Consider the following 27,752-nt stretch of genomic DNA (forward strand, 5'->3'; position numbering starts at 1 on the left):
ACTTAAATTTCGAGTCTTTACCTCTCGCTATGCAAATTGAAACTACTACAGTTGTTCTGAAGGTTGTCCTCGAATGCCGCTCAAGAATCGCGCGCGGCTGAAAATAGACAGGCCCAAAAAGAGGCCCATCTTGCAGGGTCAGGCTCGGTCCCACCCTTCGCGCTCGCTTCATGCTTCACTCGTTCCCTTCCTATTACTATTACCACAGTAAGCTAACATGGACAAAGTCAGTCTGGTACTAGCATAAAGCGTTCCTCCTGGCGTGCCTAAATCATTCCGTGCCCCAGCAGATCATGGCGGGGTCCCTCACACTACCCTCCATCACCGTGAACGCGGACGACGGTCGATCGAAGAGAAGGCCCAAAGCCAACAATATCTCACCCCATCCGAAGATAAAGCCGTCGTTGAATTTTTGTTACAAATGTCTAATCTTGGACAACCCGTGCGAGTAAAAATATACCTTCAATAGCCTTCAGTGCCACCCGCCAGCGGCCTACGCCGGACAGGCCACCTAAGCCTCCAGGTAAGAACTGGGCCAAGGCCCTGGAGAATCGCCATCCAGAACTCAAAGCAAGAAAATTTAGGGCGCTGGATTGGAACCGTCACGAGAAAAATACCTATAAGAAGATCACGGATTGGTTTGAGGTCATTAGAAAGGTGTTACAAGATCCAGCCATTCTGGTAGAGAATGTCTACAACATGGACGAGACAGGAGTTATGCTTTCCATGCCCGGTTCCGTCAAAGTCCTTGTAGGTAAGGATGATACGCGAGACTACAGAGGCGCGCGTGTCAAGCGAACGACGGTGACTGCGATCGAGTGCATCAGTGCTGACGGTAGGTACTTGAAACCCATGATTATTTGGCCAGCCACCACCCATCGAAGCAACTGGACTATGTTTCCCACACCCGGATGGCAGTATGCTTGCAACGAATCTGGATATACTGACTCCAAGATCAGCTTGGAGTGGCTCAAGCGTATATTTGATCCCCAAACCAAGGAACGAGCTAACAAGAAACCACGGGTGCTGATTTGCGACGGCTTCGGGACGCACGAGACCCTCGAAATCTTAGAGTATTGTTTTGAAAACAACATTATTCTGTGTCGGCTCCCCTCTCACACCTCCCACAAGCTCCAGCCATGTGACGTCGCAGTGTTTGCCCCATTAAAGGCAGCTTATCGCGAACAGGTTGATCGACTAGAGCGAGGAGGTGTGAATACAATCGGCAAGGAGCATTTCACCACTCTATACAGCCCCGCAAGGGAAAAGGCTTTCACGTCTAAGAACATTAGGCTGGTTTTGCTGCAAGTGGTTTGGTGCCATTCAACCCAGAGAGAGTGATCAGAGATATGCCAAAGCCTCCACCTACAATAAACATTTCGAAAGCCGATGCGGCGAAGGTGGGGCCTTGTCCACAAGACCAAGTGCTACAAACACCTATAACGCCCGCGACTCTAGTGTCAGCAGAGGCTTTTATGTCGCTGCAGAATCTGATTATGAAACAGGATGCTTATGTGCTTGATGAGACGAGCAAACAGAGCCTACAGAGGCACTTACACAAGTTCGTTAAAGCCGCGCAAACATCCTTTGCCAAGGGTGTCCTCCAGCAGGACCACATTCGATTCTTAAGCAGAATTAACGACGAAGCCAAAGTTCGACGATCGACCAAGTCAGAAATATTGGCAAAGGGGGTGGGGAAGGTGATGAGCTACGAGGACCTCGAGGCAGCACGAGCGGCGCGTGCTGCGAAAGAACAAGCCAAAGCGGAGGGAAAAGGAAAACGTGGTCGGAAGCGCAAGAGTCCTGTAGAGGCAGACGCACCAGAGACACGCAAGGGAAAACGTGATCGGAAGCGCAGGAGTCCGGAAGAAGCTGGTGCGGCAGAGCCAAAGGCCAAAGTTGCGCAGATGAGCGAAGTGTCAGAGCCAGCGAGGGCCCCAATGGCGCGGATGAGCGAAGCTCAGGTTGAGGAGGATGAGACTGCGCCAAAGCCATGGAGAGCCCCAGTGGCGCGGATGTGGTAGCGGAGGATGCGGAATGTAACTAGCTGTTGCTGTATAGTAATTATTAGAGAGTGATCTTCGTCGCATTTCCAGCGCAGTGGTCGTACAGACAGGCAAATGGAGACAGATACCAGCCTTTGGTGTCTCTCTGCTGTGCTTGTCATGCCTTGCGGTGACCGTTCTCGCAGTCGTTGTGCCCGTTATCGTTACCTTCCTTCTCCTCCGCTTCCTGGCGTAGTGCAGCCTTGTGTATTTCCATTTCCTTCAGTGTGCCCGTGTCAGTTATGACCTTGCCAGTATCATCTTTAAACCCGTAATCCCAGACTTGCTCGTCTGGATCTTCTCGGGAAAGAAAACATGGGGCCGCTCGAGGCGGTAGATAGGGATCGGTGGCATACCGCCACGCTAACTCGATCGAACGGCGTGCGGCAGGTGTCGTTGCTGTGGATATATGTGCCTCTCGATCCTGCAAATGGGCGAGAAAGCTGCTTCGCAGCTGCCAGGACTTGCCATAGTCGGGACATGAGAGAAGCTTGCATGGGTAGGCCCATATGTGTCCGGAGGGGAGGTCAGAATCGTCAACCTCGTCATCGAACTCTGAGTGAGAGAGCTTGGGTTCGAGGTGGTCATAGTGTGTCTGCTTTGCGGTTCGGTACTCGGTATAGATCTTCTCGTATCTGTAGTTATAGGTCGCCGGCGAAAGGGAAATATTCGTTCTTTGCATCAAGCGCTGTTCTTAGACCGAGCTTATGGCTTTGAGGTGTGACTAACAGCCGCGTGTGATAAGCCACAGGCTCAACAGCCACAGGTGCAACAGCTACAGGTGCAACAGCCACAGGCTTGACTTGCTGGTATCATGTAAGATACGATACACCGTAATTATTACACGGGATGTGCCGAGCCGTCTTTACCTTGACCAGGGATCCTTGATCGCTTAATATGAGGTACCAACCGATGTGGCGACGCCGTACGACACAGAGCGCCACGCCCGCCACAAGGCTGACAATAACTTCTCAGCATTGTAGTGAGACTGGGAAACCCAGATCAACCGTTCTATGAGTTTAAAAGGCGAAAAGAGCTTGATGGTGGTGCTGTGGGTCGAGAGGTCTTGATACACTTTGAAAGGATGCTCTCCGCTACCGGGCGCGAAGGCGACGACGCGATCGTAATTCTCGGAGTAGCCGGGTAAGGAGTGCTCGGGAGTGGCCGCACAACATGACTGATGCGAAATTATGGGAAATCTCGATGCGTTCACAGAGTTAGAGTCGCTTGAGTTCAAAGTACCTATGATTCGTCTCCCGATGGGGTGCGTCTCTCGACCCAGGGACGGACGTTAGCCGCTCAGAATTCGGCTAGCCAAGTTCTAGCCTCAAAATAGGCCATACAGTCGACCTAACTTCTAATCCCGTATCATTAGTTACATGTGGAAGTAATTGATATATTTGGAACCTACGCTAACTAAATATAGGTTGATTTCCCAGACCTTAAGTCCAGCAAGATACGCGGGAGTTCGCCGTCAGGAAAATATTTGTCGTGACATATGGGATTGGTGTCATCTTGCCAAAGGTCTAGAGAATACGCCTATTCCATGTTGCTTGAATTGCCTGGGCTGTATCCGCCTTGAATTGATTGAGGTTAGCTTCTGGCACGAATGACTCCAATCCGACATTCTCGTGCGCTGCTAGTTTCTGCAAGAGTAACCTTTGTACTTCAGGCACCCCTTAACCTCATACATAATGCGCTTTGGGTGGGCTGTAGATCTTGGTCCTCGGGTATGGACGACCTTGCATTTATGCTTCTCCGCTCGACTAATATTAGGAACATAATGTTGGGCCTGACGGCTTCTAATGTATGTACTTAGGGGTATGTCTGGTCTCCAATCTGCGGGCATAGTGATGCAAGTCTACTAGGAAATTCGATGGCAGGTCAGCTACTTAAATGGGAGAGTCTGGTGTAGCGTTAAATCGGCTTAATTTTATTAGAGCACTCATCCTGTTCAGCGGCTAGTGTTACAACCATTTGCGCTTTATTCAAGAGGGGAGTGCGGTCCCGTACGGGAGTATCGAGTGTGCGGTGAGGTGAATACAGGAAATGGGAGGGGGGTGCGGGCCCGTACGGCCGTACGGAATCATGGAGTGTGCAGTGAGGAGAATGCAGAAAACGCGAGGGGAGTGCGGTATTGCGTCCCGTACGGGATCATGGAGTGTGCGGTGAGGGGATTTGTTGAGATAGATGATGTTCTTCTTATTGTTATTGCTATGGACAGGGCAGAGTGGGCTGTATGTACGTAGTCTCAGCCACCATAATATTCGCTGCCAGCCACCGTAATATTCAACAAACCGGACCCCGCATCTCGACAAGACCCACACGTCTAATAATCCCGTGCGGGGCTGGCCAGCGTAAGAACTTGGAAGGCGTGCGGGGGTGCAAGGCGTGCGGGAGTGGAAGGCGTGCGGGAGGGAAAGGCGTGCGGGAGTAGAAGGCGTATGGTTTGAAGAATCGCAGGGGATTTTGAGCCGCAGGGGATTGGGTTCCGCAGGGGATTGGCTCCCGCACGGACTGGATTCGCGTTTCTATTTCTGGATATCCGCACACTTGACAATCCACTCTCCTCCCCGTTTTATATTTTCTCATCTATAACGGCCGTACACTATACCGCACACCCCAAGTTTTTTCTAGACATCGTTCTGCTCCCGCTTTCTGTTCTCTAATCATGCAGGAACAGGATCCCGCTACCTGGTACTAATCCCTTGTGACGACCGATTGGCTGTTACTGTTGAGCTAGTCCAATATGAGATTAGTGGGGGCATCCCAACATAAAGTCTCTCTGCGGATGCCCCTCAATAGGATTTATGATGATGATAGTGGTGACCAAAAGGCGCCAAGTGTGCAAGAAGCGTGCGAGCTGGGGAATCGTGCAAGCAGGTGGATCATACGAACTAATAGATCGTGCGAGCTAATGGATCGTGCGAGCTAATGGATCGTGCGAGCAGGCGGATCGTGCGATCGTTCTGCTCGTGCGATCGTTTTGGACGTGCGACCGTTTTGGTCGTGCGATCGTTTTGGTCGCGCGATCGTTCTGCTCGTGGGTCCTGCAAGCAAGTAGTAGTGCAATCGCAAATGGCGCTGACTCATGCTGCACGTGACTCTGCCATTTGCAAACTCCTGGAGTTCGCAAACGACACTGCTGACTCGTGTCGCACGTGATCCTGTTCGTCCTGGGACACATTTCGTCCTAGCCCATTTATCCTATCCTCCACAGCGCACACAGGACTCCAAGGCCCAATCCACAGTCACAGCATACAAGGACCGAGCAGTAACAGTCAAAATCAAGGACCCCGCAGTGGCCCAGAGGTTTCGGACGCTCCCTGCCGTCAAGATAAAGAATCAAATAGAGACGTCCATTCACGACAACGCCGCCACCAAATCGGTCAAAGTAGTCGCTGCCCATCAGCTCAAGAGCGGCGATTTACAGGTCTTTACCTCGTCGACAGCAGAAGCCACGAAACTCAAAGAGAGCCAAGGATGGATCAGCGGTCTTGGAGAGCACGCAGAACTCATTGTACCAACCTACGGCGTCATCGTTCACGGTATCTCTACAAACTCCATCAACATCAAGGACCAAAAAGCAACTATCGAACAGATACTTGCAGACAACTATACAGTTATCCCTAATGCAGAGATCTCGTTCATAGGATGGCTGACTTAAGAATTCCCCCTCAAACGCGCATCCTCACTTATGGTAGAATTCAAAGACCCCGAAATGGCCAACGCCATCATCTACGCTGGGATGGTCTGGGACGGACAAATCCACGTCTGCCAACTCTACAACCGTGCCTGTAGAATAAAGCAATGCTTCCGGTGCTACAAATACGGCCACATCGGCGCCCAATGCAATGCAGCGCAAAAATGCGGCTATTGCGCTGAACTACACGAAACTAAGAACTGTAAGCAGAAGGGAGTAGAAAGCTTTACCCCAACATGCGCAGTTTGCAAAGGTGTTCACACAGCCTGGAGCAACGCCTGCCCAGCAAGGAAGAAAGAGATGGGCAGAGTTGAGCAAGCCAAACAGGTCCGGAACACCTACTAGCCCGTCCTTGTAAAGGACGACCCCCCTAAGAAGAGCAGCGCACGGCGAACGCACCGCTATACTCGAAACCCTGCCGCTAACCAGATTACTATAATACTAGACACCCCTATTATAGAACCCCCGGCCTAAGTACCTACTAGGTTTAAGGCCCCGATACCATAGGCGAGAAAGACTACCCTAGAGCCTCCGACACCCCAGGAGATATTAGATATATAAGCGCCTGGCAACCTGTTAGCTATAGAAGAATAGATAATACTAGTAATATAATAAAAAACATTACTATAGGAACCAGCTATTAACCTAAGGATATTAGCAGCCGAATAAGTAGACGCCTGTTACAACCCGTAATACGAACCACCCGAGCGCAGAGGCACTCGCGGAGACAAGCAAGCAGATAAGACTGATTACACAGAACCAGGTCACGGGACCAAGGGGGTCACGTGTGGGACGCATAGGGATCCTGGATTCCCCCACGGACTGCTGGATGGGAACGATCTAAGAATAGGACATCACGAGGACAGGGTCACGTGATGGCTCGTCAAGCTCACAGCGAGCAGGAACGAGCTGGCTCGATGAACTCGTGGAATAGCAGGTGAAGGACGGACTCGCCCGGCTCGTGAACGAGCACAACGAGCACGTAGGTTTCTTAGAACGGACTTTTGGTATATAAGGACGCTCCTTTGCATAGATAGGAACCTCGTGTTCAACTCAAGACTCCAATACTACTTATCGGAAGTAACAACCCCGTCTTGTATCCTGTTTGATTATTGCCTCACCTTTTGAAGACTATTGCACCCCGACGACAACTTGACCTATACCCTGCCTTAGTGTGTGACACTTGGAAGGTATAGCAGAGACGACCCGTTACAACGCCACCCTTAACCCGGAAGCTAATAGAGTAACGCCTATAGTTGCCCTATTACCCCAGCTATTCCTATATTCTATTAATAACACGCAGAAGGAATTTAATCTAAACAACGCCAACGCGTAACTAGCCGACTTAGTAAGCAACTTTAATAATAGCTAGCTGTATAATATAGTAGAAAATACTAAGTTCCTACTAATATTATTATTATTATTATTAAATTCTATTACGCTGGTGTAGCTCCCGTTAGGGTCCATGCAGCTGTTCTATCTAGGCTAGTTTACAAGGAGAAACCGTTTGCTGCCATGCAGCGTTCGGATGAAAACCCCGTCCTCTGCGGTGTATAGCGCTGAGCGCTCTTCTCGTTGTTGTATAGCTATTGGGGACACGTGGTAGATCTATCAAGTCCACCACGGAATAAGCCATCGTGATGCGTCTTCCTAACCAGGAATAGATATAACTAGCTAGCTAGATATACAGCAAGTGGACGCGAAGCTACCTGCCTAGCTTCCTTGCCACAGTTTTCCACGCAGAGCGCTTCTACGGTGTCCAGCTCACGATAAACCTTCTCCCGCCTGCCTACCCCTGATTTGCTCCATAAGCCTATCTCGCAGCTTGCCTCTGCCTCTTAATAGACCGACACGCGCATCCGTCCTTTCGGGCTATACAGACAGTGTCACCAGCGAGGTGTTGATCCTCCTCCCTATGTAATAGCCGGCCAAAATGGGAAGGCTACAGAGTATGCGCGTACACTCCTATCGTCCTCAGCGTGTAGAGGCCCTGTACAAGCCGGAGCTGTACAGCCGTGCACGAGAGGAGCAGAACGGGAAGGCCGCAAGCATACTCTGCACACTCCCCATAGACCGCCGTCTATCACGAGTCCACCAGGCGTCCAAAATAAAGGCCTGGAGCTGACTGTCGCTGCCATTGTATACCACGCCTCACGGCTGCTAATAGACCGGACCCATCAGCAGCCCCTTCGCGTTACCTGTGACGTTCTCACGACGACAGGCCGACCGTGTCTTGCAGATGGAGGTCGTTGTAGCAACTCAACGCCGTGCAGCTACTACCCCTCGCTATCCACTAACCAAACCGCCACTGTCCTTGCTCTTACTCCCCTGGTCCTCCTGGTTCCGGTTCCGGTTGTCGGTTTGCAGAAACAAGGGCTTCCATCGTGGCCGGTACAGAGGTGTCCTATCATCCTATTAGAACAATCGCTTCGCCAGCAAGACAGCGGGTACAGATTGTATTGCATGCTGTCTACACTACAACAAGAGGGCGCGACCCCTCTCACACGCTTTCCAGCCTAGCTGGAGGACTCTTGCCTAAGCTCACCTCCTAACCCGGCCTCGAGGACTCAGGTGGACAAAGCCCTCCTCCTACGCCCCTGCACCAGTTTGCTCCTTAAGCCCATGTCATCCTCCTCTCCTTGCCTGTTCATGGACCGACACGCGCATCCGTCCTCTCGGGCTGTACAGACAGTGTCTGCTGTCGCTGCCATTGCACACCTCGCCTCACAGCTGACGCTGCTTCGCGATACCTTGTAGAGTCTCCCCTTCACAAGGCCGACCGTGTCTTGCAGGAGTTGTCATCCATATACCCCTAGCCAGGCAGCATACTTCGACGTTTCCCTCCCACTAACCAAGATGGAGCATCCATCTTCCTCCTCCCATCTGCCTGCTATGCCCGTCCTCAAGTATATCCAGCTGCTGCCCCAGCACTCGTGTCCACCCTGCGTGTCGTGTTGTAGCCGGGTCGGTCAGGCGTCGTCGCCTCGCAGCGCGTCATCGGGATTGCATCTGCTTGGAAATCATCCGGTCTGTCGTCCTTCCTCCCTCTACCTGTCCGGCGGACGGCTCCATTACCCCCACCATGCTGGCTGTAACCATCTCCCTTCAGGAGCTTCGGGCTTCCTCGTGTGCTGATGGGCGCCTACAGGCATTGTCGATGGCTGCGAGCACCACGCTGTTTGAGGTCCTCCACTTGACCGCCATAAGAATGCTATCCCCTAGGCAAAGGCTGCAAGCACCACGCTGTTTAAGGTCCTCCAATTAACCGCCAATAACTCTGATAACGCTGTAGGCACTGTAGACACCATCAGTTAACGAGAGCTTCGATAAAGGGGAGGGTGAAAACTCTGCATCGCCACCCCAGAGGTGTCCTGTCGTACGCCTAGGCATCGGCTCCACGTTCGGCTTGCTTCCTACACAAGTAGACATACGTCGGATGGTTTTCATACCCATTTTGATGATTGTTCCTCTGTTCTGGTGATGCGGTTCGTTGTTGTCGTCGTCCGGTTGGAGGCCTTCGAACGGCCACAACGCCATCACCAGCTCCATCGTGCCTCAAGCATCTGCTCTGCTCACTACAATGTAGGAGCAGGTTCGTAGCACCGCCTCGTACAGGCTGCTTGTCGGGCTTGCGGTGCCAATATATACTACTATATACTTTATATTTATTATAGCTGCTTAATATAGGCTGTTTTACGCTATTAAAAAAAAGCGTACGGTTGCTAAATTAAGGATCTAGTGCGTAACTATATTAACTATATTATAAAGCTTAAGTTCTTACTAGCTTTTAAAATAGTATTTAACAACTTATTTATAAAAAGTAATATCTGCGTAAGCTTTTAAGGCGCTAGCCTTATACCGCTTAATCTAAAGGCAGTACTTTTAAAGCTTAATAGGAATTAAAAATACTAAGTAATACTTTTAAGCTAGGCTCTTAATTAGTATTAATTTATAATTATATTTAAATATATTAAAATAGCTTTCCTACTATAATTTTTAAGTTGCTTAATTTACTTATTAGAGGCGCTAAAGTATAGATATATAGGGCTATATTATTATATAATTAGGTTATAAGCCTTTAAAAGGTAAATAAGGCCGCTAGAAAGTGTAAAAAGTGTAAAAAAAAGCGAATTTAAAGGTAAGAAGTTCTAATAAAGGTATAGGGCTCTAAAATAATTGCTTAAAAGGAAGCTAATAAATAAATTAAGGGCGAAATGCGTTAAAATAGAAGGCGCCTGGGTGGAAGTACACGGCAGCAAGCGCGCTGTAGGCGCTGCGGCAAGACAGGATATAACGCTCGAACCTTCGTAAAACACACCGAAGCACAGAAACCGGTAGTCTGGATTCCCACGCAAGCGTGGGGGCAGAGTACGCAGGTGGTCGAGTCGCAGGAACACGCCACTTTCGGCGGCGTCCGCGCATCTAGACGCGACCCCACGAGCGACTTAAAGAATGAGCTCGAACAATCTTATGATGCGTCTAAGTAAAATCTACGTAGTCTGCAGAACAACATTTTAGCGCTCGTTTCAAATGATACAGCTCTTTCTGACGGGAGCGCCAAATCATCAGATCGTCACCTGCCAAGCTACAAAGGTACCATCTCGACTTCCAAGGTTGTGCATTGAAGCTTGGAAAGAGTCTAACCTCGAAACTTACCGCCAGACCTCAGAGAGAGACACACACCGTATCTCACAACTCATGGAAACTGCTGTCACGTTGATGGGGTTGCTCGTTGAAAATCTTCGCTCGAGGTGTTATCAAGGTAGGGCTGAAAAGGTGGCGTGAGGTGAGCGACACACCGCGCCACTAGCTGCGCCCCTGGCACTCCGACGAATGGGCTTCATTCCCGGCTATTTTGTTGCGTGATCGCAAGGATGACAGGACGTATGATAATCGAATTCGAGTTAATGCGACGAGCACTTTCCACGGTGGACAGATCGCGGCTGAGTGTACACCACGACCGCGCGGTGCTATAAAGGCTGTCTCGCAGTCGTCCTGAAGGGAGTCCATAACCATCAAGCATCAATTCGAATCAACAATCAGACCTCAGACGAGATCAACACAACCTGCTATCATCGACATCATCTATTGGTCGTCGATTCAATCAACCAAAAACTTTCCGACACCAACATCAGAAATGACCAACGAACCAAATGTGCGCAGCCACGCCGGCTGCTGCATGGGTCACTGTCGTGCCCAGCGCTTTGCAATGGACTCCCATTGCGCCGCCGCCTTCGAGAAGGAGAAGGCTACCATCAAGGCGTACGAAGATGGCTGGGACAATTGGGACGGCCCAATTTGGCCATGGCGGGAGACAAACAAGCCGCAAGCACAGCAGAAGCTGGAGGACGAGTATCAGGGATGCTGCAGCACACCAGAACAAACTACCATCAATACCTGTGAGTCTAACATAAGTACCCAACCTAGTACAATGACTGATTTGTCAATAGCGCTTGCAAACGTACATCAACTAAAGCCTAGTGCCGACTCCTCAAGACCATCGAGGCCTGCGAGTTTGGGTGGCTCGGTATCGTCGTCTTCGTCGTTATGGAGCTCCAGGACTACGTCTCCATGTCCTACCTGCGGAAGGGGTGCTACGTCGCATCTTTAATCGCATTGTTGAGCGGATGATCATGGACCTGAAATGTAACGCATTTGTTTAGTACAGGAGCGCGGTGGATTTACGGCGTTCAGGCGTTTGAAGGAGTTTAAAGCAAGAAGCCATTGCTTGAATGCGGATTGTGATCTCGAGTCAGACTCGATGGGCTGTGGTATGAAAAGGAAATCTAGACGAAGGCTATACGTCGACTACGCTGGTTACTGGGTCATCAGGGAACTAGACATAAGAGAGTAGAAGGAGATGGAATACCGAGCTCATACAAAGTATACTCATGATGCTGCCTCGTAGTCAATTCTTGATAATGTTCAGCTCCTTAGCCCCAGCCATCGAAGCACAGGAAATCATATCAAAGGCTTCAATTGCGGTGGCCTTTGGGTGGACGTAAGTCTTGTAGACGGAAGCGTGGTGAGTGGTGTCATGATTTTGAGATCTTCTGGTACCGAAGCTTGGGCGTTTGACCAGGCAAACACGGTTAGCCAGCACGGGCTGAAACAAAAAGCTTGTTCCCACAACACCTCTACGTTGTCTTACGACCATCACCAAAGGGCTCTTAGAATAGAGTAGAACGGCTCATGGCACTGCATAGCGAGCTTCTGTTTTGGCCGATCGAACCTTTTATTGGTAATTTGCTATTGCGGCCTTCTATCTGAATCATGTGTTGGGAAAGAAGTCCAGTTACATGATGAGACCGTCCACCACAAGATCATACATCGATGATGTAAGTATGCGATAGCCTTAAGCTGAAGCAGCCATGTCGACAGGTCATGTAATCTGCAAGAGTAAACAGTAACCTCCTTCTTGAATCCCCATCACTCAGCCGGCATACCAGCCTCAGGCAGTGTCTCCATCATAAGCGACAAGACGTTGCACCCTAGTACAGGACGATGGCTGCTGCGAAGAGCACAGCCAACACCATCCCGTCGATTGCACCGATCGCCTTGCCACTGTTCTGATAGTATGGAGTCTGAGTAGGAACCTGGGTAGGATGGAATGTTGTTCCATTGGAGGTGGAGGCAGTGGGCAACCTAAAGCGCAAAATATCAGTACGCGGTGGAATCGGGCTTCCACGAAGATGAACGCAGGAAAAGAGAAAATGAGGAGACAACTTACCCAGAAGGCGCCGTGACGATATTGGTCCCCAGAATTGAGCTCGCAGTCGTCTGAATCGGGTGATGAGTTGTGCCAGAACTAGTGGCAATGCTTGTGTTAGCCCAGAATGGTAACGAGGATGTGATCGATTTTGATGATTGGACTGGTCCGGTAGCTATGCTAGAGCGAGTGCTGGGGGAGAGCGTCTGCGTCTGCGTCTGCGTCTGCGTAATCACATGGGTGAGAGTAGACGTAATTTTCGTGGTGCTGTAGCTGATTGTCTGGGTTGGAGCAACTGTGCTGAAAGAGCTTGGAATATGCCCCGAGTTGATTGGATAAGTCGTGCTGGCGACGGAAGAGCTAGTAGAGGATGCCGGCGGGGTTTGGGTCACCACGCTGCTTGAAGAAGCCACGCTGCTAGGGAAAGATGGGACAAGCGGCGAGTTGATGGGGAACGTCGTGCTCGCGATGGAGGAGCTAGATGGGGAAGCCGGGGTAGATGGTGTTGCCAGACTGCTGGAGGAGGAGGATGACGGAGTCGAGATGATCTGGCTGCTTGAGGAGGAGGATGACGGAGTCGGGATGACCAGGCTGCTTGATGAAGACAGGACGATCTCGCTGGTGGACGACGGAGTCGGGATAACCACGCTGCTGGACGGAGACGAGACGACCTCGCTACTGGACGACAAGGTGGAAGTTACGATGCTGGATGGAGTCGAGACGACAGCGCTGCTGGATGGGGTTGAAATCAAGACGCTGCTAGAGGAAGGCGTGTTGACGGAGCTGCTGGAAACAAGCAGTGAACTTGAAGGGCTGGCGCTCGGCGACCGAGTGATGGTGATTGACGACGTAACCTTGACCGGGCACACGGTAGTGGTGACCGCGATCGTGGAGGTCACGACGGCGGTCGAGTGAGCAGGGCACTGGGAGACTTGGGGCGCGCAGTTCGTAACTGTGAAGGTGTGGGTCGCATAGACGGTGCTGGTCGACATCACCTCGAAGACCTGGACAAGGACGTCGACATCGCTGCCACGGGCGGACACATCTGGAGCACAAGACGGATTAGCTGAGGGCTTTCGAGAGCAAGATGGGACAATCTCTAGCGTGAGTCGAGTTGTTCTCGTGCTGGTAGGGCTCCCATCCCGTCCACACGACCAAGGCAATTCAAGCGCCAGCTGAGCATGCAGCAGCGTCCTAGCAGGCTCCGGTGGTGTCGGTTCGGACGGCAGAGCAGGAATGGACGGAGCCTTACCATCGGGGACTGCAAGAGCCACGGCCATAGCGGCGACGCTGCCGACGACGGCAACGATCTTGGACAGCTGCATCTTGCTGATTGGTGGCGGTCGGGTGTAGCTGGGAGGAGCACGCGAGCTGTTGGCCGAGCACAGTCAACCAGAGAAAGCACCGAGCGAGAATTGAAGCAGCTGAAGCGAGTGTACAAAGTTGGGTGAGGCAGAGGAAGAGGTGGCGGGCGAGGAAGAGGCCCTGATAAACAGACGCCGTTAGGCGCTAACCCGATTCGGACGACGAGCCCACGAACGGCAGCCACCCTCGTGCCCAGCTTGGACGGCGGCAGGCAAGTGTCTTCGCAGCGCAGGAGTAGCCTCCACGGGGGTAAGAGCATGGCATAGTGCTACGAAAAAGGCTCACTCAGGCTTGGAAGGGGTGCGTTGCTCGGAAAGACATCGGTATGCTCCCAAGTTTGGCCAGCGTCTGCTCTGCTCCACGCACTTCAATCTGTATCAGGATATGGAGATGTAGCAAGAGCTTGCTCCTCAAAGGCCTGCAGCTTCCCCTCCCGGGTGAAGAGCCCCCCGACCCCCTCACAGCGGCAGAAGCAGCACTGATGCTGGGCCAGGAGCCAGCCCACCAGCTGCAAGCTCGAGCCTTTGCGAGCGAGTGAGGAGCTCGTCGCCGCTGCTGCTGCCTTTGTCACCGGCTGCCGGGCCGGCTTGCTGCGTTTGCACTTTGGCTTGGCAGCCGGCTATAAAGGCCTTCCTCCGCTGCCGCACTCTTCTTCCTCTCACCATCCGCTACACCCGCCTTACCTCGTGCATCGTCTACGGCATACCTTCAGCAGCGTCAGCTAACATCTTCTTGCTTGCAACAGTTTCTCATACATTCACAGCAAGTACATCCTACTTCACTGCCAACATCACGGCCAACATGCACGCTATCAAGATCGCCGCCATTCTGGCCGCTGGCCTCGCTGGCCTCGTCGCTGCAGGTATGTGCAACGCCCCACTATCCTTCCGGAGCGTGGCACCACTGCCTGAGGCCCAGGAAGCATTCATTGAACCATTTCTGACTTGTCCCTCACAGGTGTCAAGAACGAACCCCGCTGGGCTTCCGGTTTGTTGTCCTTGACCCCCTCGTCAAATCCACAGCTAACAAGCTCACAGAGTGCGCAACATCGACTGTCACGGTCACGGTCACTGTCGCTCCCACCTGGTGCTCTGCCGCCAGCATTCCGATTCCAGTTCTCCCCTCAGTCGTCGTTCCACCGGTCGGAGTCCCCTCGAGCAGCTCTCCCCCGCCGTCGGCCTCAGTCGTCGTTCCACCGGTCGTTCCGATTACCGTTTCAGGCTCTGCCAGCATTCCTGCCGGCGAGACTCCGCAATCCTCGGTCACGGTCTCTGAACCAGCTCCTACTCCGCCAGCTCCGGCTATATCGACATCGGTCGCTTCTGGCACCACTCCATTGTCGATCTCGGCCACTACCCCATCGCACACTACCGCAACCCACAGCACAACTTCGACAGCGAGCGTTCAAGTGCCCGGCACTTCAACCCAGCCTGACGTGCCGACCGTGTCCTCAAGTGGCGCTGCCGTCCCGACAATGACGTCCGACTCTCTTATGGCCCGGCTCATCCTCGCCGGTGTCGTCATCAACGGTGCATTTGCTGCCCTGGCTTGAGCTAGTGGATAGTAGGACGATAGCTTTGGGACATCAGTGCATCATCCAAGGGTTATAATGGGGCAAGGTCTACGATACGACTCTTGGGTGTTTCATGATTGATGGTTTTGCACTATCAGGCTCTTACTTTTGAGAATTTTCCGACTCTATGTGTTTGGGTTGGAAGTCATTGGAGGTCACATTACATTGTCTTGCTAAATAGCTAAGTCAATTGAACTCCTTACTGGTAAACTCAGTTCTGTGAATCCTAGTGATGTTGTTAGTCTCTTAAAATACTTCCCATTTACGCGTACAGTAGTAGTTCATGAGTCTAAGTACACCTGGATATCACTTTTGAGGTCCTGAGACTGTCTCGGAATCCAAACGATATATAATTGGTTCATTCTGAACGATCTGTAAACTCGCCAGGTCATCGTATATAACCTCTTCTATCAGTATACAGAAGGACAATTACCGTACTTGCTCCCAATGCCTTTTGGTGTGGCATCGCAGCAGTAGCAGACTGTGCGCGTACTTTTGTCTGAGTACGATGTCTATCACGTGGTCTACCGAGCCCGACACTGGCGAGTAATAGTAGTCATCTGGAACTGAGTAAGAGGTGTGCCTGCATTGACGTGAGGAGAAAAGCCTCCTCTCTATATATCTGACATGCATTGGCTGTTCCACCTTCTAATTTTGAACACATTCCTCCCATGTAATAGTATCTATACAACCACCGGTACCTCTCGATGCTATCTAGAATGTTGATCAAACACACATACCCAACAAATGCATAACAAAGATCACGGACATACACCGTATATACAGTTGCCCCTCCCTATTTAGGTGACGACCAGCACTCAGTGTCCTTGATCTCAAGTATTGCTCTCTTCTTCCTCCGTCGCAAAGCACACCACGCACCCCCTCCCAATAGCCCCTTTGATGACATGCGCATGGGAAACCTTTGCCCCTACACTCCGCCCCCACCCACCGTCTTCGTCGGCATCTCTCGCTAGGCGCGCCTGCAGCGTTGCAGCTACTGAAGCTGACGCAGAGGTCTTGGGCAGGAGACACGACAGGTGATAAACATGGCCACAAGCAAAGCCAACAAGAGTGTCTCGCGAGGGAGGGATAGGACTTGGTTCCAGATCATCGTCGGCATTGATAGTTGATGGAAGGGACCCGGGGAGAGAAAAGGGGCGATGGCAAGCAGTGCAGTGACCAGGTCCAGCCTGCCCTTCCAATTGCGGTTGCGTTGGCTCAGAGGGCGCCGATGGATTGAAGGACTTCGAGGCATCGTCTTTAGCGCTTGTGTCTGATTTGACTAGATGTAGCTGCTCAACGTTGGATGTCTTCTCTTCAGGCTCGTCAGCCGCAGGAATGACGTCGAATTTTACCGCCCTCTTCTGCCCAGACCGCAATATGTCCATGCCTTGTGCCACTTCTCCCCTTAGTACTCGTGCTACTCCCTCTGATATGCTGAATTGGATCTCGTATTCCCTAACCATTCTTCCTATGCCCTCTCGCAAGCCCTCAATCTCGAGGCCTTCAGGAATGCGGCGCACGAGAGTGATAGGGTTAATGGACGTACCGACTTCTTCTAGCAAACCCCGTATAAATCGCGGTTTATCCATACTGTAGTCCAGTAGGTCATCCCAAAGGTCAGGGTCGTTCTGCTCCTTGGCAAAGGAAATCGCACGAGACACATCTGCGAGGGTGTTGATGATGAGGAAAAGTGCACGTTTCGTTTGACCTGTTTTAGAGAGGATGTACCTATTAAATTGGTGGTTAGTTTGATTGAAGTATGTGCCATCAAGATATACTTACACCAGCTCGGGTATATAATCACGGCCCTCGCAAACGGCGGAGGCTTTGTCGAGGTTGTAGCTTTGGGATGAACGTAGGAACTCCATGAGGTTCGATCGGTCATATTCCGCAAATAGTGAAACAATAAGATCGCCGAAATCTTCAGCCATCATCTTGAGGCCATCGGCAGCAACGCGATCAGCAGTGGTGCTCCCTTTGTTTTCGCTGCCTTCGCCCTTCCAAAGCGACTTAAGATAGAGGAAGAGGAACGGCTGAAATGACAGACCCTTGCTCTCTAGCTGAGAAACAACCTCCTGCGCGGGCACAACTCCACGATTAGCCTCCGTCACTAAGAGGTGAATTGCCTCTATCGACGCTTCTTGTAAGTCGTGCATTGGGGCCGATTCCATTTGTTCCCTAGACACTCGAAGCAGGATGAATCCAGGAATGTCGTCTCTGATTGCCTCCAAAAGATGATGGTCTCGAATGAGACTCATAGCAGCGTCGGCATCTTGAAGGCGGAAGTAGCATTTTAACGCTTCCCTTGGGCGGCCACCAGACAAATACATTTTGGCGAGCACGTCTTGTAGGATGCGCCAGTCTCTCGCTTGTTCGCCGCCTTCCACAGAGTCCTCCGTAATCTCGCCTTCGGACAGCTTCTTCTTGATTGCCTCAGCTACGCTGTTGATGTCAAACAGAGACGAGTCCCAAGTATCGGCAAAGTCTTTGAGTTTTAGCCTATCGCGGTTCACGAAGTGACCTAGCACGACCTCATATACCAAGGACGGAATTGGTGGATGCATCTGTTTCGTGGGCAAGTATGGTGCAATCTCGTCGATCCGATTTGCTTGAGCAAACTTCCAGAACCAGTGGTCCCACCTCTCAGATGTTCCAAGCACACGGCCGGCGACTTTTCCTGCTGTCTTCCAGTCTTTAGCAGACACAAGCTGCTTGACCCAGAGGTCACCGATACGCCGCTTCTCTTTTTCGACCGCCGAGTTATGACTTCGAACTGCTGACACTGTCGTTTGGGAAGCTGTGTCATCGGCAAAGAAGTCAACAAGGCTTCCCTGAGTTTTCACTGGCGTGCCGCTAGGAGACGCATCTGCAGGTCTACTGAACGATGCCGTGATAATTTCGGGGTGATCATCAACGAGCTCCCACGCCTCCTGGTATCTTTCATGCTCTAGTTCCCAGTTGAAATGGTCCGCGAGGTCACGTTTGACAGCAAGGACACAGTCGAAAGGGCTTTGGATGAAGATTTTCAATCCAGCGGAGGCTGCAGCCGGATGAACGTCCTGTAGTCGCTTCCCCATGAAAGGAGAAGAAGAATTCACACCGCTGCTAGACTCCAAGGACTGTGTTGCTTTACCGTTGTCGCCACTGCTAGGAAGGCTGATGACGCTCGCACCCGAACTAAATATACGAGCCGCACTAACGCCAGCATCCCACAAGCCTCCGCCAAGAGCTTCCAACGCACCTCGTTGAGCAGGCGTCATGGCCTTTGGATGGGGAACATAAAGAGTGCTCAAATGGTAATCGGCCGAGGAAAGAGTTTCGAACCGACTCACGTTGAGCATATCCACCTCAACTTCATCGGAGGTGGCCGCATCGATTAATTTCAGCTCAGGAGACAGTCCATTGTGGCGGCGGTGCATTCCTCTGCGTGGGGTCGTTTCGGCAGTTGGTGTAATGGGGTTGTCGTCGTCATCGCGGGTCCGGTAAGCAAGTACAAGAAGCAAGGAAGGGGTATAAAGCGAAATCCCAGAAACAATACAGTCCTCAAATCGTAAGCTGGCCACAGAATCAGTATGGTCCACGTTGAATATCAGAAATCCTTACAAATGTACTATGTCGGCGCTGCCAACAGATCTTTCTCCAATATCCTTACCCACCCCGGCGCCTCCTGGGTTAACGTGGATCACCCAAGCGGCATCACCCCACCCAACCACCAGCTTCTCGACTCTCTTTTTCTTGGTCCCATTCTGCTGCTTGTCAGGGCGCCTGTGAGGCAGCGAGGATTCGGCCTTTGTCGCGCTCCCAATTCCACTCGGTCCATTTAAGTCATCGTCAACCTCAAGGGCTTGGTCGTCTACCCAGTCCGCTCGAGCTTTCCAGACACCAGCCATCTCTTCCCAGGCTCGGCGGTTTGGCTTATCAACGAATCCTATACGCTTCCATGCAAAGTCTGAATCGGCGCTTTCCAGCTGTAGATTCGTCCGCATGATCCGAATGCCTTGCTCGTTGACCCAGACCACGTACTTTCCAGAGAGCGACCATTTGATCGTGCTGATGCCGCCCTCCCCGGAATGCAAAATCGTGTCTCGTCCAGAATTGCCACCGAACCCGATCGCCCCTAGCCATCCCTGAGCTGCAGCCGCAGCATTGTTCGTGTTCGCATTAGCCTTCACGCCCGGTTGACCACCAGAAGTGAGAATCAGATTGCCAGCCAAGCCTCCCGATAGATACGTTCTGTCGGATTTGTACTCCGGTGATAGCGCTACCGCTTGTACGGGACGCGCAAAGTTCCGTAACGTAACATCCCTGGGATCTACGAGCGACGACACGCAAACGTGGCCATCTATGGATGAGGTGGCTATGAATATTGAATTTGATGGGGTAGAGGGAACAGGTGGCTGTCGTGGGGTTCGCGGCGACGCCGTCTGGCCGGCTGATACTGAGGGTGCCTTCTGTGGAGTACCCGGTGCTTCGACTGGCCGGCTGGGGGGGACATCGGGCCTTACAGACGGAAGAGGCGGCGGGAACGGAGACACGGAGACGGCGGTGACAGACGCGGTATGGGCGCTGTATAGGCGCAAGGGCTGGAAGGACGGGATAGTGAGGACATGCTGCATCTAATCAGCGAATTTGTTTTTAGGCTGCGCGAAGCTAGACACATCACTCACGATATTGCCATTGTGTGTTCCCATGATCTATTTAGCACTTAGTATTCACGGTATATCAATCAAGCACCATCCAAGCAGCGCGCCATACCATTTTGTCCCCCGCAACCATGAAGGAGCTCGTCGCATCGCCATTCCGGTAGACAGAGCCCAAGTTAGACGTCAGCCGGGTGTACTTCAGCTTGGGCTCCTCGTCTGCGTCCTCTTCCTCTTCCTCGTCGTCCTCGTCGTCATCGTCAGTGGCCTGCGCGGTGCTGGCAGTGGAGTCTCGACCGTGGCTGGAAGCGCGGGGGGGAAGCATGTCGTCGGGGGGCGCGCTGGCGGCCTCAGTCTCTTGCGGATCGGCTGGCATGCTGGATGCATGGATCGCGGCGACGGAGAGAAGCTCAGCCAACGCGTGCGCGGGAGCGGTGATGCGGAGGCCATGTTGGCGGTGATGTCGACGCTGAGACCCCTGCACGCCTCGGCCAGGGATGATCCATTAATTTATTGTGCAGCACAAGCAGAAGCTTCATCCACCGCATCCAACCCCATTGACGTGTCTCCCGGAGCCAGATGCGCACTCGATACAGCACCTCCTCTGTCCGGCAATGCTCTTCTTCCGCAGAAATGCCGTGAATTGCTTGACCCGGAGCTGTGTCTCCACCGTCGCCCACAACTCCCCCAGGCTTCAGCCAGCCTACACACTCCGCCAATGCCGCGAGCCGGATATATCAGGCGCCTCTTCTCGGCGAGCCTTTTCGCACTCAGGCAGTGTGTGCAGAAAACAGGAGCAACTGCAGAAGGAGGAGACGCCACTGCCTTCTCCTTCCTCCGACCAAGACGCTCGCGACTCGGCTGGGAAGCAGGACCACCGGAAGCCGAGGAAGAGCGTGGCCAAGACCTCATCCCTCCGGCGAGTGGCGGTAGAGGCCCAGAGATCGAGGGGCGGGCTTGTGAAAGGCAAGGGCAACAAGCGCTTCGTTGACCCAGATGTCGCGACCAAGGTACGGACCTAGGCCAGCTGTAAGGAACTAGCTAATACATGCAATTGAGTAGACAGTCACGGCATACTGCGCAGCGGAGCAGTACGATATCACTTCTGCTGCCAAACTCGTTCAGGACCAAGGGTACCAACTCGACCCGTACCAAACCGGCTTGTTCCCGCAAGTCATACACGTGCAGACTGCGGAACGAGCGTATAACGTAGCCTTTCCGGGGCCGGGAGATATCTTCATATTCCCCTCTGGCACAGTTGTTAGTTGGAATGTCCCTGAAGCCGAAGCTGTTGGGTTTGTCCGTAACATCTTGCCCGCGGCAGCGGAGGGGTCACACTTGAATCTAGTAGAGACCGAAGATCTGGAATACCTGGAGGACCCCTCCAAAGAGACCAGTGATATCGTCGGTGATACGATCATCTTGGGCACTAAGGCAGAAACCCAGGATTCCGAGGCTCGTGAAGAATCGACCGTCCGCCAACACAGCCGCACGTTGACTGCAACAAATGAGACATCGTCTCTTAGTGATGGCGGCACAGACCAACGGCATGAAGTCGATACCATCCTAGCCAAGATAGCCTTTTCTTCTGGTTTGGCCCGATCTACGAAGCTCGCCGTGTTGGAGAGCCTCCTCAGTACCTATCAACAATCGACACGCTCCATACCAGCAATGCTATCTGGGGACTCACAGACCCTCTTGCGAAGATCGAAACTGCCCTTCACACGATCCTTCATCCTCCGCAAAACTGGTGAATTGCTGAGCATAAGAGCTCAATTGAACCTCTATTCGGAACTCACTGACTCCCTCCCCGATATCTTTTGGGATAGTAGACACGAACTCGGGCTTGGAGAGTATTACGACCAGGTTGGTCGTGCTCTAGATGTGGGAGTTCGTATCAAGGTCCTGAACGAGAAGATTGGGTTTGCTCAAGAGATTGCGAGTGTGTTGAGGGAGTCGCTCAGCGAGAAACACGGGCTTCGATTGGAGTGGGCCATCATAGCTCTCATCGCTGTAGAGGTAGTTCTAGAGTTCTACCGTCACTGGAAGGACGTGCAAGAGAGAGATGATCCGGATAGCACGGAAACATTGCTACGAGACTTTTTGAAAGAAAAAGGAGATAGAGTAGCGTGTTGAAAACCTAAAAGATAGATAGAAGCGAAGATACCCCACTCTGATTGCAAAAGACTACTATTCCCGCTGTACGTGAAAAAAGTGGCAGACTCATCAAGCATTCTGTCTCCTGCGGCCATGTGTACTTCTGTCTGCCACTGCTTGAAGTGCTTCAACAAGTTTCCACATAGCCCAAAGTCAAGAGCTTCTATCTCGTTCGTATCTTTGAAAGTGGATTGAAGCACCCCAAGCAATGGCATACGCTCAAGGCGGCTTGTTCTAGGAATTAGAGCGCCAACTTTTTCTTGCCCCGCGTACTACAGTTTCCCATACTTGATCATTTTCACCTTTCTAACTTTGTGATCGAAGCATAGACCGTGCATAACATTCACAGGCAGTGCGCTGATGTCATGTGCTTCCCCGAATGCTGATCGATTGACATGGATGAATGCCTCTGACCTCACGCGTCAAGAAGCGCGTTGTTTGTGTATTTGAGCATACGTCACTGATGAAGACCGAAGCGTGGAAGGAATATTAAGCCGCGTGTCCCATGCTCGCGCCACAGCGCGAGTAGGATACCTTTGATACCATCGCCAGTCACTCATACTCCTTCCGCAGCACCAATCGAACACAGCTTACATGGCGCCCACTTTACGAAATCGCGAGGCTCTCGCCGACAAGTCTCTAAGTGCTCAGAACTCAGTTGACCTGGACATCTCTCATAAAAACAAAACGAAGGCGGCCAATGCTGAGGTATCGCACATTCCAATAGACTATCAAGTATTTACTGACACTGCTATAGAAAAAGAGCAAGAGGAAGAGTGATGCAATTTCATATGGCGGGAAGCGGACGAGCGAACCCGACCAAAACAACGCCAACCCACAGGCCGGCTCAGACAAGTCCAAAACAGACACCAACACTGCCAAAAAACGAAAGACATCGAGTCCCTCTAGCAAATCTGCTGGCGCCGCTACTGCCAAAAACAAATCGCAGGAGTCCGATGTCAATCTCTCATCCATCCACCTAGAAGGTGAAGATGATGATTCTGTTCCGGTTTATGAGACCTGCGACATGGTTCGACGGAAGATCGAAGCTCATCTGATGAAGAAGCCCGGTGCTACGCAAGCAGCCTTCTGCCGCGAACTGTCGAATCAGTACCACGCCTCTTCTACGTCTGTTTCCAGTAAAAGTCTCTCCAACTTTCGTGGCCAGAAAGGGTACGACAAAGGCAACACATCGTCCGCGTTTTATGCTGCTTATTGTTATTTCGAGAAGTTGAGGATCAAAGAGGGCAAGCCGAAGAGCAAGGATCGAGTGAAAATGGAGGAACTTTGGGGCGAGAAAGGGGGCTTCAACATCTCTCAAGCCAGCAACCAAAAACGCCTCTGGATTGGGCCAGGCACCAGGATGAAGAAGAACAAGTATGGTGAGGTAACTCTTCATTTTGCTAATATGGGAGAGCAAACGGGCGTCCTGTGATAAATTAAGGTGAAGCGTGTCAATGTATGAAAAGTTTCGTATTGCAGTTTAATCGTACAAGTACATTACATGTGCGGTTCTAAACGCGAACGCGCTGGTATCGAATCGCTTTTGTACGTCAAAACAACGCCATGCCAACGCTAAAAGAGTACGAGTGCATCCAAACTCCATAGGCCCAAAAAAGTATCTTACATGGGTCAACCTTGGCGTAAAGGATGTCCTAGCCTATATATACACCCAACGAACGGGTAGAGAGCAGGGGCAGATCTTGACCTTGAGGTGTCAGAATCAGCATCGCCGAAAGGATTATACCGTGAGATGCCTCGCCTAACCTCCCAATCGTTTCTGGCTTCTTACGTCGTTTATGTCGTTAGCCATCTTTTTGCCGACCTCGTAGCTGCTTATCATAATGGCACATGCCGGTGCAACTTTTAAGCATCGAGCCGCCCATCCTCTGAATAGACCAGGAATTCCTTGCTCTTTGAATATGTGCAATAAGAAGCGTGGCATCGATCTATCCTCGGGACGGACAATGCCACCAACAGCTTGGCCTGTTGTATCTCCCGCGCGCCGCATTACTTGCTGCCTAGTCTTTCCAACGTCGAACGGAGTGGTAACCAAGGCGGCTACGGCACCTGAAGTGGCGCCAGCGACGAAGCTATCCACTAAAGTTGCGGTGTGGTTCTCGTGGTTCCTCGAACGGCTCCTCCGTCTGACCTTCTCTGCGCCAGCTCCTTTCGCGAACTCGACACCGTCCTTTCTGGCCTCTGCTCTCCCACGAACATCCGTCAACGTATTTCGCCCAGTCTCATAGCCCCACCAGTAGATTGCCGAGAATGGGACGTCTCTCCACAGCGTCAGGGTCAATCCTCGCCACAAGCTGCGAATTCCCTGAGCCGCAACCATTTCCCGTAGTCCATCCAGTGTCTCTCGGAAATGGCCGGCAGGGGTGGTTGTATGGTGGGCCGCTTGCATTCTCGTCTTGAAGATTTCAATCGGACCAACCACTACTGCTGCCATTATACGAGCACTCCCGCCAGCAGCGAGAGGTACATATGCATCTGGCACGGTATTCTTGAAAGGCGATTTAGGTGCAGTGCGTAGCCAGTCGTACCCGGCGAAGTAGATGACATTAGCCGGCACTGCCATGGCTAGAGTGGGCGAAAGCCCTCGCCACAGTGTCCTAGGTCCCTCGTTACGTGCAATTTTACGGAGGCCATCCAATGTGCTGTTGATGGTTGTGCGTTCCGTCTCCTCCACGGCACAGGCGACACTCGCTGGGTTTATAGGCGCGACGGTAGGTCCGGCCACACAGTACTGTGCGTTATTGTTTATCCAGAAAACCTCCCGACAGCATTGTGATATTCCGAGGTTGGGTGGCATGTCGCGAAATTGGGTTAGGGGGAGTGTGGAGGTCAAAGGCCGCAATTGAGTCGATGGTGTGTGGTGTTGAGACTGTAGGCGGACGCGGACGACATCGAGAGGCGTCACTGAGAATCCAGTCAGTCTGAAGTTTGCATATTTTGGTATGGGCCTCGAAGCCCTTCCGCCTCCTCAGAATGGATTCTCGTGAAATGGCCTTTGAGGAGAGCGGGACGGGCGAATGTAGACACAGCCAAGGAGAGAAAAGAGCAGAAACGCACCTAGGAGCGAAGTCAAGACGCTGCCCGTGACGGCAGACAGCATCTTCTGGGCCAGGGAGATGCCCAGATCGCCAGCATCGTCGGCAGCGGCGGCGGTGGACATGGCAGGCGGCGGGTCGATTGCGCGCAGAGTATTACCTCGTGTAGATGCTCAGCCGGGCGGAGTCACTGGCAGGATGGCAGTGCGCCGGCAGCATGGTGGTGCTCGTGATGGGTGACGGTGACTGTCTATGGTTTGAATTTCGATGTATGACGGACTCCCGAGGTTGGCGTAATTTTTTAGTGGACCTGGGAGCTCGATGCGGGCGGCGCTGACTCCAACGTGCATCTACCTGCAGTATGTATCCCTCCTGCACCCGCCTGCCTGCAGGAAGCGTCTGTGTGAGTAATACCCCAGCAGCTGTCCGCCCTAGAACGTCTTGTAAATAGCTCCAACGTTTCTGCGGTACTTGGTGTTTGCTCTTATCCCTCCAGCCCTTCGTCCGTTCCTAGTTCTACGTGTTTTACATATATCCCTCCCTCCTCATGAGCCAAACCGAGGCCGAGCTCGAGAGCTTCCGCCGCCAATGGCGCGAAGAGGTCTCGGCGCGGGCTCAGGCGGCGAATGCAGCTTCAGGGCCAGTTCTTGACTCCACACAGCCATCTGGTAGCCGTCCCACGGCCCGGAACCCCAGCGCGACGGAACCCCAAAGCACCAAGTCCCACGATGTATCAGGAGCACTGGACGACGAGTGGGAGCCCCGGACGTACCACGATCTTGGGGACAGGGATTCAGGGAAACGACTGACAGACTCTCCATCGTCATCCACGGCAACTCCGGCCACCAGCGCACCGCGGTCGGCACTGGAGCACTATGAGCAGGCTGTCGAGAAAGAGAGCCAGGGGAGTCTGGGAGACAGCGTAGACTTGTACCGCAAAGCCTTTCGGGTAATTACTGGACCTCCTTGAGAGTGTAACCCATGCTGAGAAATACATGCAGCTTGACTCTCGCGTCCACGAGGCATACAAGAACAAGCACTTCCCGCCCTCCTTCTTCCAAGCCTCCAAGACTAAGCCGCAGGACCCCAAGCCTTCAAATGTACCGGCGACTGTGCCAAACACCGCCCATCACTCATTAGATGGCCTTTCCGCCTCTCTGTCCAGCCTCATCCAAGACTTCTCTTCCCTCTCTATCCCGAGCGAAGAACCCCCTACTGATCTTTCTCCCGCGCCACCCTGCCCTATCTCCACCCTACCTGAGGAAATCCTCGTAGAGATTCTTCTCGAGCTTGCCATTCAGGATGTAGCCTCCTTTGTCCGTCTAGCTCAGACATGCAAGCGGCTAGCATACCTCGTCCTCACTGAGGAGCGTGTCTGGAGACGTGTGTCCATAGGTTCCGAAGTCGGCTTTGGAGCCATGCACTATGACTGGAATTGTAAGGTCAATGGACAGCCACTTGGCGACGACGACGAGGGCGGTCAGATCCTGTCTTCCCCTGAAATCGATACCCCTCATCCAGTAACATCTCTTACCACCACTCTTCTCGTCCCCCAGGTCTACCCCAACTATCGCGCACTTTTCCGTTCGCGCCCTCGCATACGCTTCAACGGCTGCTATATCTCCACGGTAAACTACACTAGACCTGGTGCCTCTTCGCCAAGCAGCATATCATGGCACTCGCCAATCCACATTGTGACGTACTACCGTTACCTCCGCTTCTTCCGCGACGGAACTTGTGTTTCGCTTCTCACAGTTGCTGAGCCGGCCGATGTCATACCGTACCTGCTGCAAGAGCATATGCACACTCACCACTCTGGAAACCTCCCCAGTGCCGTCATGAAGGATGCTCTTGCGGGCCGCTGGCGGCTTTCAGGTCCAGCGGTGCCATCGAACCCAAGTTCGCGTGCGAGTGGAATGGGGGCTGTCGAGAAAGCAGTCGACTCCGAGGCCGAGGGCACTCTACATATAGAGACGGCTGGCGTGACTCCAAAATACACTTACAAGATGGCGTTCTTGCTTGGAAGCGCTGGGCGGGCGGCGCGGAATAATAAACTGGCATGGAAAGGATACTGGAGCTACAATAGATTGACGGACGATTGGGCGGAGTTTGGACTGAAGAACGACCGGCCCTTCCATTTCAGTCGAGTGAAGAGCTACGGTATGGGCATGTGAAATAGACGAGTGTTCTCTCTGGGTAGAAGTGGCGGCATCAGGTGCCAATCGTCATGTGCTAGAGTCACATGATCTCGCTTAGGGCCAACCGCCCGCCAAAGTGTCACAGCCGGCCCTCCGCACCTCTTGATGATCTTGCACTGTAGCTACCTCGTCTACACCAATATACAAGGTCTCCATACAATCCTCTATTGCACCGTGACACATATCGATGAGGAATATAGCGCAGTGCACGAGTGGCTTGAATAGCAGACTTCAGTGAATGCCGTCTCATCACTTCGCGAGAATCGACTGCGAGAATCGACAGCTGGAGGAACGCGGTGGAAC

At 52.4% G+C, this 27,752-nt stretch overlaps 14 protein-coding genes across 14 annotated transcripts; 8 read left to right on the top strand and 6 right to left on the bottom strand.

The window, feature by feature from the left end:
• Nucleotides 1-271: 271 nt before the first annotated feature.
• BDZ99DRAFT_399006 (uncharacterized protein) lies at nucleotides 272-469 on the top strand (the record flags this gene model as incomplete). Its single annotated transcript, XM_033716110.1, has 1 exon — nucleotides 272-469. A coding segment is annotated over one exon (198 nt), but the record flags the coding sequence as incomplete, so codon positions are not given.
• Nucleotides 470-1,190: 721 nt separating this feature from the next.
• BDZ99DRAFT_161878 (uncharacterized protein) lies at nucleotides 1,191-2,125 on the top strand. The gene is made up of 2 exons (XM_033712870.1): nucleotides 1,191-1,424; nucleotides 1,506-2,125. The coding sequence occupies exons 1-2, from the start codon at nucleotides 1,350-1,352 to the stop codon at nucleotides 2,022-2,024; spliced, it is 594 nt and encodes a 197-aa protein (XP_033570713.1). The 5' UTR covers nucleotides 1,191-1,349; the 3' UTR covers nucleotides 2,025-2,125.
• Nucleotides 2,126-2,232: 107 nt separating this feature from the next.
• On the bottom strand, nucleotides 2,233-2,604 carry BDZ99DRAFT_347955 (uncharacterized protein; the record flags this gene model as incomplete). Its single annotated transcript, XM_033714458.1, has 1 exon — nucleotides 2,233-2,604. A coding segment is annotated over one exon (372 nt), but the record flags the coding sequence as incomplete, so codon positions are not given.
• Nucleotides 2,605-5,136: 2,532 nt separating this feature from the next.
• Nucleotides 5,137-5,712, top strand: BDZ99DRAFT_481746 (uncharacterized protein; the record flags this gene model as incomplete). Its single annotated transcript, XM_033722439.1, has 1 exon — nucleotides 5,137-5,712. One exon carries the CDS (start codon nucleotides 5,137-5,139, stop codon nucleotides 5,710-5,712), a length of 576 nt encoding a protein of 191 aa, XP_033570715.1.
• A 2,849-nt stretch (nucleotides 5,713-8,561) lies between these two features.
• BDZ99DRAFT_467883 (uncharacterized protein) lies at nucleotides 8,562-9,181 on the bottom strand. The gene is made up of 2 exons (XM_033721117.1): nucleotides 9,034-9,181; nucleotides 8,562-9,003 (listed from the first exon to the last, which is right to left on the bottom strand). The coding sequence occupies exons 1-2, from the start codon at nucleotides 9,175-9,177 to the stop codon at nucleotides 8,854-8,856; spliced, it is 294 nt and encodes a 97-aa protein (XP_033570716.1). The 5' UTR covers nucleotides 9,178-9,181; the 3' UTR covers nucleotides 8,562-8,853.
• Nucleotides 9,182-9,797: 616 nt separating this feature from the next.
• Nucleotides 9,798-10,299, bottom strand: BDZ99DRAFT_467884 (uncharacterized protein). The gene has a single exon (XM_033721118.1). It carries the CDS (start codon nucleotides 10,168-10,170, stop codon nucleotides 9,952-9,954), a length of 219 nt encoding a protein of 72 aa, XP_033570717.1. The 5' UTR covers nucleotides 10,171-10,299; the 3' UTR covers nucleotides 9,798-9,951.
• Nucleotides 10,300-10,606: 307 nt separating this feature from the next.
• BDZ99DRAFT_162085 (uncharacterized protein) lies at nucleotides 10,607-11,507 on the top strand. The gene has a single exon (XM_033712872.1). It carries the CDS (start codon nucleotides 10,886-10,888, stop codon nucleotides 11,357-11,359), a length of 474 nt encoding a protein of 157 aa, XP_033570718.1. The 5' UTR covers nucleotides 10,607-10,885; the 3' UTR covers nucleotides 11,360-11,507.
• A 558-nt stretch (nucleotides 11,508-12,065) lies between these two features.
• On the bottom strand, nucleotides 12,066-13,964 carry BDZ99DRAFT_162162 (uncharacterized protein). Its single transcript, XM_033712873.1, has one exon. The coding sequence runs from the start codon at nucleotides 13,780-13,782 to the stop codon at nucleotides 12,475-12,477; it is 1,308 nt and encodes a 435-aa protein (XP_033570719.1). The 5' UTR covers nucleotides 13,783-13,964; the 3' UTR covers nucleotides 12,066-12,474.
• A 388-nt stretch (nucleotides 13,965-14,352) lies between these two features.
• Nucleotides 14,353-15,599, top strand: BDZ99DRAFT_162023 (uncharacterized protein). The gene is made up of 3 exons (XM_033712871.1): nucleotides 14,353-14,684; nucleotides 14,780-14,809; nucleotides 14,860-15,599. Exons 1-3 carry the CDS (start codon nucleotides 14,624-14,626, stop codon nucleotides 15,372-15,374), a joined length of 606 nt encoding a protein of 201 aa, XP_033570720.1. The 5' UTR covers nucleotides 14,353-14,623; the 3' UTR covers nucleotides 15,375-15,599.
• Nucleotides 15,600-16,228: 629 nt separating this feature from the next.
• On the bottom strand, nucleotides 16,229-20,363 carry BDZ99DRAFT_399071 (uncharacterized protein; the record flags this gene model as incomplete). The annotated part of the gene is made up of 5 exons (XM_033716115.1): nucleotides 16,229-17,126; nucleotides 17,181-18,940; nucleotides 19,010-20,008; nucleotides 20,066-20,092; nucleotides 20,154-20,363. 5 exons carry the CDS (start codon nucleotides 20,361-20,363, stop codon nucleotides 16,229-16,231), a joined length of 3,894 nt encoding a protein of 1,297 aa, XP_033570721.1.
• Nucleotides 20,364-20,579: 216 nt separating this feature from the next.
• Nucleotides 20,580-22,244, top strand: BDZ99DRAFT_426533 (uncharacterized protein). Its single transcript, XM_033717122.1, has 2 exons — nucleotides 20,580-21,048; nucleotides 21,101-22,244. Exons 1-2 carry the CDS (start codon nucleotides 20,653-20,655, stop codon nucleotides 22,172-22,174), a joined length of 1,470 nt encoding a protein of 489 aa, XP_033570722.1. The 5' UTR covers nucleotides 20,580-20,652; the 3' UTR covers nucleotides 22,175-22,244.
• A 435-nt stretch (nucleotides 22,245-22,679) lies between these two features.
• Nucleotides 22,680-23,878, top strand: BDZ99DRAFT_575827 (uncharacterized protein). Its single transcript, XM_033728508.1, has 2 exons — nucleotides 22,680-22,903; nucleotides 22,953-23,878. The coding sequence occupies exons 1-2, from the start codon at nucleotides 22,790-22,792 to the stop codon at nucleotides 23,628-23,630; spliced, it is 792 nt and encodes a 263-aa protein (XP_033570723.1). The 5' UTR covers nucleotides 22,680-22,789; the 3' UTR covers nucleotides 23,631-23,878.
• Nucleotides 23,649-25,481, bottom strand: BDZ99DRAFT_575828 (mitochondrial carrier protein-like protein). The gene is made up of 2 exons (XM_033728509.1): nucleotides 25,274-25,481; nucleotides 23,649-25,120 (listed from the first exon to the last, which is right to left on the bottom strand). The coding sequence occupies exons 1-2, from the start codon at nucleotides 25,374-25,376 to the stop codon at nucleotides 23,958-23,960; spliced, it is 1,266 nt and encodes a 421-aa protein (XP_033570724.1). The 5' UTR covers nucleotides 25,377-25,481; the 3' UTR covers nucleotides 23,649-23,957.
• Nucleotides 25,482-25,627: 146 nt separating this feature from the next.
• Nucleotides 25,628-27,545, top strand: BDZ99DRAFT_502984 (uncharacterized protein). Its single transcript, XM_033723933.1, has 2 exons — nucleotides 25,628-26,200; nucleotides 26,253-27,545. The coding sequence occupies exons 1-2, from the start codon at nucleotides 25,799-25,801 to the stop codon at nucleotides 27,423-27,425; spliced, it is 1,575 nt and encodes a 524-aa protein (XP_033570725.1). The 5' UTR covers nucleotides 25,628-25,798; the 3' UTR covers nucleotides 27,426-27,545.
• The last annotated feature ends 207 nt before the right edge of the window (nucleotides 27,546-27,752 follow it).

Source organism: Mytilinidion resinicola, assembly GCF_010093595.1.
Source record: "Mytilinidion resinicola strain CBS 304.34 unplaced genomic scaffold BDZ99scaffold_25, whole genome shotgun sequence".
Taxonomy (NCBI): Eukaryota; Fungi; Ascomycota; class Dothideomycetes; order Mytilinidiales; family Mytilinidiaceae; genus Mytilinidion; species Mytilinidion resinicola.